Below are 13,477 nucleotides of genomic sequence, written 5' to 3' on the forward strand. Positions count from 1 at the left end.
TTATCTCACGGATCCTATCGGCCTATAATCTATGGAAAGAAATAGCAAGGTGTCGGATGAATATTCTTCTAAGAAATGATAAAGTTTTGTAGGAAAAGATAGATAAAATTAGGTTTTTTTTTTCCAAAATTTCCTAATACTGTACATTTTTGAATATCTCAAGCATTACTCTATCGGGATAAATATTAACTGCACTATTCTTCGTGTAGCAAGATGTAACCACCGGTCTTTAGTATTTCGGTCTACGGACTCTTTATAGGTTCGTTTTGTGAGCTTATCCCACTATTTGTGTGGAGAAGAGAATCAAAAGGGGGGATATGCTTTAAAAACTACGAGTAAATGCCATTTTACATATCTTTGTTCTTACGTGCTATTGAGGGCCGTTTCTTAGTCGTGGTCCGTGAGTGCTCTTGCCCTCCTCTCTCTCTCCCTCTCCCTCCCCCTCTAAAAATCTGAATGGGAAATTAGACTGGACTCTTCCATGGTTCGGTGTGGTCTCTCCGGATCCTTCCAAATCACTCTCCCTCTTACCCCCTCGTCAATGTCGATCCCTGAAACCCTAGCCTTCGCTTGAGCGGATCGAGTCGCGGACTTGGATCTGGAAGCCGATTAGCACCATTTCTCGCCTCCCGGATTATCGATCTGCCACCAGATCGAGGCGTTTGGTACTTCATAATTCGCTGAGATTTTGATCATTGGCTGGTTTTAAGTTGGATTGGAGGGAATTCGGGCCTTTTTTATTTTGTAGATCTTGATTTCTTGGTACCGAGTTGTTCGTCCTTTATATCTGATTTGTTTGGATTGGAGTCTGGATATAGTAATTTATAGATTTGGTCTATTCTAGTACGTCGACGAATTAGAATGAGAATTCTCGGCCGGTGTGATGCATTTCCTTCAGATAATTATATTATCTTCTTAACTAAACATATATTTGCTTCTCATCTGAATGTTGATCACTCACTCTTCATGATTCAAGTTGTTGAGGAATGCTTATATCGGTTGATTTTGCTCCATCTTCTTGATATTTAGATTTTGTTAACTTGACACTATACATTTGTTGGTTTATGACTGGAATCGGACATAAGATGCGGTAGCTAAAATTAGGCTACGTTGAGGAGTAGAGATGTAGGAAACCAGATAAATAAAGTACCGGACAGAGAATACTTGGATATTGCAAGAAAAGCAAGGGTTGAAGGAACTATAATTTCTAGCTATTTCCTCTTCTGATGCTCATTCGGTCTCTAAGAAATAGGATAGACATGAACTTCTGTAACCTCTTTCTTGCTAGCTAGCCATTTATGTTATTAGGTCAACAAACTGCACCCACCCACTTTTTTATGCTCCAAGTGCCCAAACAGTATTTTGGCTGCTCTATCCAAGACTTAAGGCATTAAATTAATTAAAGTATTCTGAAAAGGATAATCTTCTGCTCTATCAAAGATAATGTCATTGAAAGCTCTCTTCTTGCTAGCCTATTATGTTATTATGGGCTTGCAGTATCCAGGTGACTGATTTGAAGTGAGATGACATATTTTCTCTTCAACCAAACAAATTTTACATTTTAGTACTGTCATAATTGGGTTAGTCTGACTTCAAATATAAAATAGTTGTTTTTAGTGATTGTTCACACAGAAATTCCCCTTACCACTTCCAACAAATTTATTCAGATTTAATATAATACAATCAGCTGCAGGCTCCTGGTTCGTAAATGTAAGGAGTCTAAAATTTGGATTAATGGATATAGTTTCTGCATTTTTTTTTTTTGGGTTTCTCTTATTTTCTAGTTTCATTATACTACTGGTTACTTTTGAAAGTTTCTATGTATCTATATTCAAGAGATGATTCATAGCAGGTTCTTGTCTTGTAGAACTGGCCTACTTCGTTAGTAGAGGAGGATAGAAGAACTTTACCTTTAGAGAGCAAGGAAACATCTTGACGGTTCTGCAGTTCTGCTATTTGCTAGGATTTGCACTCTTCTTCAAGGGGTTTATATACAATTAACAAAATTCAGCGACCAGGATCAGGGAGCGACTTACCCCAAGTTGGGGAGTTTGCTCCTTTTCCAGTGAATCGGAGGGTGAACTCTTCACATGCTGTTGCAATGGATGATGACATGGAAAATGGAAAGGGGTTGTCATACCAGGAGAGGTCAAGGACTTTTCCCAGTATGCGGAGTAAATCTTACACCCCCTGGGTAAGTTGATAACAAGCACCTTTTGTTCTTCTTTGTCACTTCATTAATATCTTACCTTATAATAACACAATACTGATCTACAATTTTTTTGGTCATATATGCAACTTCTTGAATTTTTTTTTACTAGTAGCAATACTTCTCTTTTTTTGCTTAAAATAGTAGTTATAGTTAACAGATTGCTCTTCAACAATTGCTCTACAGAATTAGTTAATTAGCTTTTATTTTGATTTTGTTTGCTCTTTGAATATTTTAATTGGCATAAGATTTCCAGTTAATGCTATTATGTTTAGCTCTATCCATGATCTGAAAACTACTTTTATACTTCTGGATGTGTGTATCTGACTATCCGTATATGAAAGGTCCTTTGCCTTAAAATATAATGTCATATATCAATGTCTAGCATCATGCTATGAAATATGAATAACATGTTCTTGTTTCTAACAAAACTATATAATCAACTGTATCACTGCAGGAGCTTCCATATTAAATTTATGCCTCTTGAAAGATCCAGGTTATTACCCTCACATTAATGATATTCAACTATAGAAATACTATTGATGTGTTGACCTCGCAGAGCTACTCCTTTTAATTACAGAACACTCTTTTACTGATCTTATTTAAAATCCATTATTTGATCTTTTGGTAGAATACAAGTTATGTTTATATAAAGACGTGGACCTTTTAGATATTTTTAGAGTAAAATATGAGATGCTTATATTTTCTAAAGAGATATTCTAGCATGGCTTATATGCTGACAAGGTATCAACTCAATGTCAAAGCCCCAACATGGCTTAATGTTACACAAGGAAGGCCAGGCTGTGCTAGGACTGGTCGACGAGGTACTGTGTTGGCACATCTGTGCGGACCCCATGCTGGTGGCACATAAATCCTTGTGTGGGCTGCATGGTACCATGTTGACCTTTGTGCATGCAGGACATAAGTATTAGTATTAGTATTGAGTGTTTTCTATCATGCACCAAGTTTTCTTGGATTTTGCATCAAAACAATAATATCTGATGTATGCTGACTAATCATTTGTGTGTTTATTATGACATCGAAGTCTATTTTGGTTCCCCTACCTATTTTCATATTATACATAGATATATATAAGAGCTCTTGCTTTGTGCAGATCTTCCGGATACTTATGAGAATAAATGCCCGTGTGTTGTTTGTGCTTCTACTTTTGGTATTTGGAGCTGTATTCTTCGTAGGAGCTAATACTTCACCAATTGTGGTCTTTGTCTTCTCTATTTGTATAATCAGCTTCTTCTTCTCCGTTTATCTTACAAAATGGGTTCTTGCAAAGGATGAGGGGCCTCCTGAGATGTCCCAGGTATTCTATATATGTCTTCTTTCATCATGTTTCTGATGCTTCAAGCTTGTAATGCTTAATGTTATTAGATAGGCTGCATTAATGTATTCTGTTTTTTTTTTTTTCAGTTTGCTTTTCTTTTTATTACATCTTGCAGTTCTTTTTTTATTTCATTGATGTTCTTCTTGGATATAAATAATGGGAAAGAAAGAAAAGAAGATAAGAAAAAAAGGAAGATAAAGGAAGAGAAAGGAAAATGATTTTCTCTCTTTTTGTTTGGATATATGAGAGAAAGGAAGATAAACATTTCTCTTCTTTCTCTTCTTTCTCTTCTTTCTCTCCCTTTCTCCCACATACGAGAGAGAAAAATTGACCTTTGGAGGGACATTTTACTATCTTCCTTTCTCTACATAAGATTCACTCCAGGTAATAAGAGAATTTCTCACGACTTTCATTTCTCTTCTCGTTTATTTTTTCCATCCAAGCAGGGTATTAGAGTTTAGGTCGACTTCCTAATCTTATATCACAATGCTACGTAGAAAGCTTCTTCTAGCTTCTCTTTTTTGTGCTCTACTGGAAAACTAGTTTCAGTCAAATATTTAATTGGGTGGTACACATCATGCCTGCATGACACATGTCAACCAAAATGTTAGTTACTGCTGGTCAGCACAACTTGCATTGTGTGTGTGTGGGGGGGGGAGGGGGGAGGGGGGCTGGTGGTATATATATATATATATATATATATAGGTAGTTTAAGATTGAATCTTTTACTAAACATGATGCATAGAACTCTAGTTTGAGCATCACCATCGGTTCAAGGCACCTGCCATTGCAGCGCCACCATGAATCAGCCCTAATAAACTGTTTTGTCACTATTTACATGTTTGGCGCTTCTGGTGATTACCTTAATAGTTGTAAGTTTGAACTCAGCCTGCAGTTCTATATGCCAACAAGTTCAATTGCCCAATAGTGTAGGTCTTCTTCCATCACTGGTATCACATTCTTTTATCTTTTTTAAAGTTTCTGCCTATGAAGCATAGATACTTCAAATAGCATGCTGTGGCCGTGTTCGACACTGGTTGGACACTCGTTGGACACATGTCAGACATTTCTACAATGTATTCGATATTTAATAGATTATAAAATAAATTTAGATACTCCTTGAATACTTTTAGATACTCTTGAGAAACTCTTTGGTCATAAAATTTATTATATGCTATAAAAGTTGATTTTATAAATTATCTATTTTAGAAATTCTTGCATATGCTATAGAAATATAATACAACAGTCACAAGTTAGTGCATACAAAAAAAATATTAATGCAAATTATTGTAAAATCACATATTCACCTATGCCATCCACTATTTTTAAGTACTGGCTTGAATTTATTGTCACGTATTAGCATTATTATTTTTGACTTTGTGGTATTGTGTACATTTTCTCTTTTCTCTCATGAATAATTTATGCATGAACTTGTGTATTTTTGAAAAACATTTCTTTAAATGTATCTTTATTATATATCATACTTTTATTTATTTATTTTGCACTGTTTTAAACGTATCGTGTCCTATTTTTTCAATATTTGTGGGTATCCCCGTGTCTGTATTGTGTCATATCTATGTCTCATATTCGTGACTCTACTTCTTAGGTTTCTGTGAAACTGTTGATAAATCTATAAATGAGTCTATTTTGTGACTATATGTATATATATATATATATATATTTATTTATTTATTCAACTAAAGTGCACTTCAAATTATAGATTCTTGTGCTGTAAAATTATTGATGCCAAGCTGGTTGTATGGTACTTTGTCTGCCAACTTTCATTTGCACATTCTTTTCCATTAAAAAGGCTCCTTGATTTAATTTTTGTTATGCTGGTACGTTAACCTATCAATTTGATTAGATTTTCAAGTTAATATTTCACTTGATGTAGACAGCCTCTCTAGTAATGGGGTAAGGCTGCATACATTTTGTTCTTCCTAGAGTCTGCATTGGTGGAAGCCTTATGCGTTTGGATGTCCTTTTTCTTAAGTTAGTAGGTGGTCACCTTTATCTTGAGGTGTTTCCTCTAAATTAATTGTCTGATATTGATTTTTAATCCCTTATATGGAAATTTTAATTTGATATGTGCCTTTTTCTTTAGATATCAGATGCCATACGAGATGGGGCAGAAGGTTTCTTTAGGACCCAATATGGAACTATTTCCAAGATGGCTTTTATTCTGTCACTTGTGATCCTTGGCATATATCTTTTTCGTACTTCCACACCGCAGCAAGAGGCATCAGGACTTGGAAGGTACACTTTGTTTATGTGTGTGTGCGCGCATGTGTATTTTTTTTTGTCTTACTGCCATGTGCGTTTCTTAGCTCTTTTTAATTACTAATCTGTTAATCTCCGTTACCATTTTTTAGGTCAACATCTGCATACATTACCGCTGCTGCTTTTCTTCTAGGAGCATTATGTTCAGGAATTGCTGGATATGTTGGAATGTGGGTATCTGTCCGTGCAAATGTTAGAGTTTCAAGTGCTGCTAGGCGCTCCGCAAGGGAGGCATTGCAGGTCCATATATTTGTTGCATTAACTTGGATTTTTTAAACTTGAATCACTTAAAAAGCTCCTAACTGATCAATCAGCTTTTGTAAACAGATTGCTGTCCGTGCTGGTGGTTTTTCAGCCATTGTTGTCGTTGGTATGGCTGTGTTTGGTGTGGCCATATTATATGCAACATTTTATTTTTGGCTGGGAGTTGATTCACCTGGTTCAATGAAGGTTACAGAATGTAAGTCATTGGAAACACCTATCTTTTCCATTTTTCAATCATGTAGACATGGCAAAATAATTCAAAATAATATTTTGCTTGTACTATAATGATTGCATATTATTACTCATGAAAATTTTAAATCATTATGGCCCTTTGTAATCCACATCATTTATATTTATTTTGACTTTGAAGATACCTTTGTAAAATTTAACTTTTTCATTTTAAATGAAAAGATTTAGAGCAATCCATTTGGTAAGATTTTATAATTTATTTATTGTAATTTGGTAAGTTTTGGAGTTGTTTGCTGCGTAGTTTTACATGAATTGGTACTCAGTAGCCTACCGAGTATAAATTGGTAGCCTTTGCAAAAACACTGTTTCAAAGTCAGATTTTCAGTGCTTTAATGTAGGTTTTGAATCCTTTGATTAAGGAGGAGGAACAGAAAAGATAGGGTAAGAGGATGGACAAGTGAAATATTTTGATCAAATTTGATATTTTTTCCTTTTCCTGTAATATCACATAAACTATGTATTAGGCAGTTGGCATTAGCTGCATGTCTTTCCAATTTCCTGTTCTTGTGTTGGCAGTAGCCTCCTACACTGGGACACTCTTATATATTTGAGGAATATCTGTTTATTTGATCTTGATAAGGGAAAAATAGTTCAGATTAGCATGATAATCTATTTTCTTGCTCTGTTATCAAAGATGCCCAATTAGAATTTTGGTTAGAATTTTCCTTGAAGAAATAAGTTTGCGATGCAGCAGCACTATATATCTCTTTGATATGCTTTTCTGCAGTGCCACTTCTTCTTGTGGGATATGGTTTTGGTGCCTCTTTTGTTGCCCTTTTTGCTCAGTTGGGTGGTGGAATATACACTAAAGCAGCTGATGTTGGAGCTGATCTTGTTGGAAAAGTAGAGCAAGGGATACCTGAAGATGATCCTCGTAATCCTGCTGTGATCGCAGACTTGGTAATTTGATCATGCGTTCAAGTAATTAGTTTTAACAGCTATGTAGTGCTTTGTCTAAATTGTCAGTTGGGTTCGCTTTATGCTTTTATAAGTCAAGCTTAGGAGCAAGCAATATTTTGAGATTATTTACTAATCCTATTCTGAGGCATGCATGGTAGGTTATAGGCATTGTTGATGCTAATAATTGCTTCATTTGAGCAAAGGTATTAGGTCATAAATTTTCTAGAAGGAAGTAAAGTGTTCTAATAGTTTCAGGACAGCGATGAATTGTGGATGCATTCTAAACAAAGAAACTATGTTACTAAACATCTGCAATCTTAAACAAATACTAAAGCATTATTGTCTTCTTATTTGCCTCTCCAAATTTAATACATGATTCTATATTATTTTCTAATCTTTAATCTGCTGATCTATGGGTAAAACAAATGAATGTTCTTCTAGCTACCCTGCAGCCTGTGTTAGGATGTGCATATTTGTTAGGGAAACCTTTTAATCTTTTGTGGAGACTGGTATGCATGCCCTTGGTCCCATATGAATTGGCACTTTATTAGTTTGGGCCATTTATGGTAGGTTAATGTCATTTTTCATTGCATTAGATTGGCTTAGCTGCTAGCAATTCAGTTTTTTAGATCGTACTGATTGTCTTACATTTTAGTAAAGTTGAACAATGAATTAGATATGATTGAACCATGCTTCAAACCTTATCTTCAAATTAGTACTGTAGTTGTACCATGATGATTCTCCTTTCAAAAACTGGAACATGACAAAATGTTCTTGTAAGAGCGTATTGCAACTCTCTGTCATGGAACCACACATATACGCACTCCTGCAGTATTATATTTTATTTGCTCTGAGATGCGGTATTACAGCAGGCATATACTTGTGATCTTTCTTAGTAGAATGGATTTGTTATTTTAGTTCTCACTATTTCTTGCTCATGTTGCAATGATTCTGATTATGTGATATATCTCTTGATTAGTATATTTCTATTTGTTTAGATGATTTCCTTTTTCTTCTGGGTATTGAAATTACTTCCAGCATGTTCCTTTTTTTCATAAGATTCAATTGAATTTTTTCAGGTTGGTGATAATGTGGGTGACTGTGCTGCTCGAGGTGCTGATCTTTTTGAGAGTATAGCAGCAGAAATAATCAGCGCTATGATACTTGGAGGAACAATGGCTCAACGCTGCAAAATTGACGGCATGTCTCTATGCTTATTTTACATATTTTACTTGAAAATATCAAGTTATTTATTCCACATCTGCTTTTCTTCTATACTATGTTTTGATCTCAACAGTATGGTAATCTGCCGCTGCTTGGCTTAATGTCTGAAGCATGACTTCTTAAATTACATCTTCCGTTCTCAATTCGATCTATTTTGAGTGGGCTTCCCAAAGTTATATACCTCTTTTAATCATTTTAGGTATCTCTAAGAATATGGTGAGCATTGTAGTGGATTCAGTTGTTTCTAATTTGACCTTGGAGCTAATTTCACTGTTTTAAGTAGGATTTCATATTGATTGTCTCATGGTGTCCAACAGGGAATTACTTTTACCTTTTAATAGTATCCTGTTTGTTCATGCAATCATGCCTGTAAATTTTTAGAAAATTCCATTCCATCAGACCTGTTTGATAACTGGATATCCCAGTTCGGTCAAGTTATCCTGGCAATGTATACTGTTGGTTCTCAAAAGAACATACCCTGTTGGTTTTTATCTCTATTTTTCACAAAATATTGATTGGTTAATATGCCAATCCCTTGAAACTTCAGTTCCTAAAGAAATGAAAAGCTTTGGAGTTTTGGCCGTTCTGGGTTTATAGAATATAAAGTATCTGAAGAAAAAAAAATGTAACATTCGCAAAAAGGTATCATAGAAATTGGTCTTCCTACCATAGTTTGTTTGACTTTTTAAAGAAGATAAATGTGGCCAGTTGCTATGAGAGATGCATGGGACTTGTTTTCCTCCATATATAATGAACTCATTGAAGAACTTAGATGAGGTAGTAATTCTCGTGAAATTATTAGTCCAGTGATGAAGTTTGCTGACTTTGAGATAGTTGTAACATGAATTGATTTTTGAGCTTCACTCACTTAGAAATCACATAAACAGGATAACTTGCTATGAGTTAAGGAATGGAGGATGCTGAACCGTTAGGCCGTTTTGCTGACTCCTAACTATCCATCAATTTCCACATTGAATCATCAGTTAGGCAGTGTTTCAACATTTATGCATCATTAACCTGTGTTTGCTAGCTTTGAATGTTTGTGACGAAACAAGTCATGAATGGCTGGAATGGTGATAGAAAACATGTTCCGGGGTCTGAACACAAACAAAATAAATCCAATTTGGCTGGAAAGCTATGTCTTCAGTGAAAACTTTAAACCATGGCTTAGAGTTCCAAATCTGTAAAGATAAGGATTAACATGCTAAAAGCAACAGAAGAACTTGAGAGAGGATCAAACTAATAATTTCAGTTATTATCAGACACAGCAGGCTTGTTGTGAATGTCCTGGATAAGAAATTGCAGCATCTATTAAATGTTTGACTTCAAGGAGATAGCATAAAGGAGATGAGATTTTTTTTGTCAGAATACTGTTAGATGTAGGTATAGCTATTATTATTGTGAAACTGCATTCGTTTTTTGGATTAGTGACTTTCATGAATCATGACCGTGATTTCTACTGCATTTATTTTGATCATTATGTTTATCTAATATCTTTCTATTCCTCCTTTGCAGACCCCTCTGGGTTTATTCTGTTTCCTCTTGTCGTACATTCATTTGACTTGGTCGTGTCATCCATTGGAATACTCTCAATTAGGGGTACTCGTGATTCTGGGCTTGTTGTTCCTATTGAGGATCCAATGGCAATACTTCAGAAGGGTTATTCTGTCACAATTGTGCTGGCTGTTCTGACTTTTGGTGTGGTAAGTCAATTGCTATGATTACATTCGTTGATCTTGATCTGTATTAATGTTTGCTATACTGCAATATAGTTGTTATATTTGACTACAGATTCATGCCTAGAATTTGGTTCTGTTGACTCAATTTTCCACTGAGTATGCTTCTGGCTTCTCACAATGTTTAGATGACTGACATTTTCCTTTTTACCTCTCTGATGCTGGACATTTCAGTCTGCTCGTTGGCTCCTTTACACTGAACAAGCACCTTATGCATGGCTTAATTTTGCGCTATGTGGCTTGGTAGGAATCATTACAGCGTATTTGTTTGTTTTGATCACCAAGTACTATACAGATTACAAGCATGAGCCTGTGCGCATGTTAGCTCTTTCAAGTGCTACTGGACATGGAACTAATATTATTGCAGGCATAAGTTTGGGGTTAGAATCAACAGCTCTTCCTGTACTCGTTATAAGTGTAGCTATTGTCTCAGCTTTTTGGTTGGGGCATACCTCGGGCCTGGTTGATGATACTGGGAATCCAACTGGTGGTCTGTTTGGGACAGCTGTTGCAACAATGGGAATGCTTAGCACAGCTGCATATGTTCTCACCATGGATATGTTTGGCCCCATAGCTGACAATGCTGGTGGAATTGTGGAGATGAGTCAGCAGGTATTATTGATGATTCATGTTCAAACTTCTCTTTGATTATCTAAGATAATTTAGAACCAAAAAGAGAATTCTGGTGATCTGCTTTCTCTTGATCTACTTTTAGCTAAGGAAGAATTCCACCATCTTTTTCATAGAATTCTCTTCGATAATGCATTAATGGTAGTAATGACCTTTGTTTTGACACCGAGTGATCTTCGTGCAGCCTGAAAGTGTTAGAGAAATCACAGATCTTCTAGATGCTGTTGGTAACACTACCAAAGCTACCACGAAAGGATTTGCTATAGGCTCAGCTGCACTTGCTTCCTTCCTCCTTTTTAGTGCATATATGGATGAAGTCTCTTCATTTTCTCACATTCCCTTCAAACAGGTAATAAAAATGCCAAGCACATATGATATATTGTCATCAATATTGTACTGCAATCTAACGAAAGATATGCAGGTTGATATAGCTGTTCCAGAGATTTTTGTTGGCGGTTTATTAGGCTCTATGCTTATATTTCTTTTTAGTGCCTGGGCTTGTTCTGCTGTGGGAAGAACTGCTCAGGAGGTTGTTAATGAAGTCCGAAGACAGTTTATTGAGAGGCCTGGCATAATGGTTAGTATTTAGTTGTCTAGTTGAATAATAACTATTTATGATTGATAAGTGAATTCTGAGATTGATGTCATATTCACATCCAGGATTACAAAGAAAAGCCAGATTATGGTCGTTGCGTTGCCATTGTGGCATCAGCATCTTTGAGGGAAATGATAAAGCCTGGAGCCTTAGCAATTATATCACCAATAGCCGTTGGTGAGTTTTTTTAATCTATTCATGGTTGCTGTTTTTGGGCTGATGATTGTGTTCTTTTACATTATTCTTCTTATTTATACACATATATAATTAAATTATTAAAATTAATCGGGAAGCATGAGTCAGCTTACATTTGATGCTCTATTGGTCTCACTTTTTTTTTTATCTCAGGGGTTCTCTTCCGCATATTGGGTTACTTTACTGGTCAGCCACTTCTTGGAGCTAAAGTTGTGGCATCCATGCTAATGTTTGCAACAGTTGCCGGTATTCTTATGGCTCTCTTTATGAACACTGCGGGAGGTGCCTGGGATAATGCAAAGAAATACATTGAAACTGGTGCACTTGGAGGAAAAGGCAGCGACTGTCACAAGGCAGCAGTTACTGGTGATACGTAAGTTTTCAGTCTTTAGTTGAGAGGGTTTTATTTTTCTTTGTCAGGTCTTTCACTTGCAAAAAATCAGTACAATGCTATGCATCCTTAGCAATGTTGGGAATTGTTCACTTACTGCCCTAATTATTTAATGAATTAATAGTCAAATGTTAAATTATCTTCATGAGTTCTAGAACGAGCTTGATATTGGGCAGCAATCACATTGGATAATCGGGTTTTAGGTCTGGTTGGCCAGTTGATGGGCAAATATTAGTCGCCAAATGTCAAATTGAACACAGCTCGAATTATTATCAGGATGAGTTCTTCAATTTCAGTCATCAATATGACCTGAATATATAAGGCTTACACAACATGACTTGCATAACCTTTGAGAATCTTCTTGGATCGGACATAAATGTGCCAACCCTACTGACCTGTTTGACTTATGAAGGTTAAACCGGGTTAAAATAGTTGAGAATTCAAATATGAAGTCTATTCATTTAATAATCACATTAGATGGGTCAACCTGTTTACAACAGGTTCGTGCAGGAATCTGAAATTTAACTGATGTTGTAGTTTGCAAATTGTGACTATAAGTTAAGAAGGATTATTTGATCATCTATCTTAGTTGTTGTTATTAGGGGAACTTTTTCTTTTTTGTATTATCTATCGTCGGAGCTCATAGAGTGATGGGCTAGACAAGTGTTTAGTCCTCCTTTTTAACCGAGTACATACAACTGAACCATCACTGGGCACCTGAGGTTCATAAACTGGAATGTATGGCCTAAGCAGGCTCTAAAGATCACATTCTGCTAAATGATGCCACGAGATTTGGACTTAAATTGATGCTGACCTAATTGAGCTCAACCCCATTGGCATACGCAGAGTTTTTTTGTTAGATGTGATCAGGTTTTTGTGCTTGTACTTGTGGCAAGATTCATTAACTAGTATGTCTATTCCTCGTAGGTAACTTTCTATTACTTTTGCTTGCTTAAATACAGGAGTTGAAACTGTCAAATATCTGGATGGCTTGTATTTTGGAATGATTCGTTCTCAGTTCTAACTGGAAGTGCTGATTTAAGCTTTTTATTCTGCAGGGTTGGAGATCCATTTAAAGACACTGCGGGGCCTTCACTCCATGTTCTTATTAAAATGCTGGCAACAATAACATTGGTCATGGCTCCTGTGTTTTTGTGATCTGCCTACATTTAACCAGATATACAGAACCCCTTCCTGTAGATGAGATGTTCCTATAATGGGGTGTGAAGCTTGATTATTAGAATGATTTCTTTTTCCTTGCGAAGAACAAACCATATTGATATAGAGCACTCATATTCATGTATTCCTCTTCCATTAATAATATCGGCATTAGAAACAAATTAGTTTGTTTTCCAGTAAAGATGTATTTAGCCTATTGTTCTTTTTCCAGAATCTATCTACTCCAATTCTGGGAACGGATTAGATATTTGGATGGCATTTAGGAGAGATTTGTGGTCTAGCACTT

At 35.8% G+C, this 13,477-nt stretch overlaps 1 protein-coding gene across 1 annotated transcript; it reads left to right on the forward strand.

Annotated features, from left to right (window-relative positions):
* The first annotated feature begins 339 nt into the window (after positions 1-339).
* On the forward strand, positions 340-13,372 carry LOC140762267 (pyrophosphate-energized membrane proton pump 3). Its single transcript, XM_073099965.1, has 15 exons — positions 340-665; positions 1,868-2,194; positions 3,324-3,527; positions 5,653-5,804; positions 5,921-6,068; positions 6,156-6,288; positions 7,069-7,241; positions 8,321-8,441; positions 9,981-10,168; positions 10,376-10,813; positions 11,016-11,180; positions 11,253-11,408; positions 11,492-11,603; positions 11,775-11,994; positions 13,071-13,372. The coding sequence occupies exons 2-15, from the start codon at positions 2,102-2,104 to the stop codon at positions 13,168-13,170; spliced, it is 2,403 nt and encodes an 800-aa protein (XP_072956066.1). The 5' UTR covers positions 340-665; positions 1,868-2,101; the 3' UTR covers positions 13,171-13,372.
* The last annotated feature ends 105 nt before the right edge of the window (positions 13,373-13,477 follow it).

Source organism: Typha angustifolia, chromosome 7, assembly GCF_048772165.1.
Source record: "Typha angustifolia cultivar Huaian chromosome 7, ASM4877216v1, whole genome shotgun sequence".
Lineage (NCBI taxonomy): Eukaryota > Viridiplantae > Streptophyta > Magnoliopsida > Poales > Typhaceae > Typha > Typha angustifolia.

Bases quoted from the DNA above. Each gene is read 5' to 3' on its own strand.
- LOC140762267 (XM_073099965.1), top strand. From the start codon at position 2,102: ATGGATGATGACATGGAAAATGGAAAGGGGTTGTCATACCAGGAGAGG. The intron at 2,195-3,323 runs GTAAGTTGATAA...TGCTTTGTGCAG, and splicing joins GTAAATCTTACACCCCCTGG to ATCTTCCGGATACTTATGAG. The intron at 11,409-11,491 runs GTTAGTATTTAG...ATTCACATCCAG, and splicing joins TTGAGAGGCCTGGCATAATG to GATTACAAAGAAAAGCCAGA.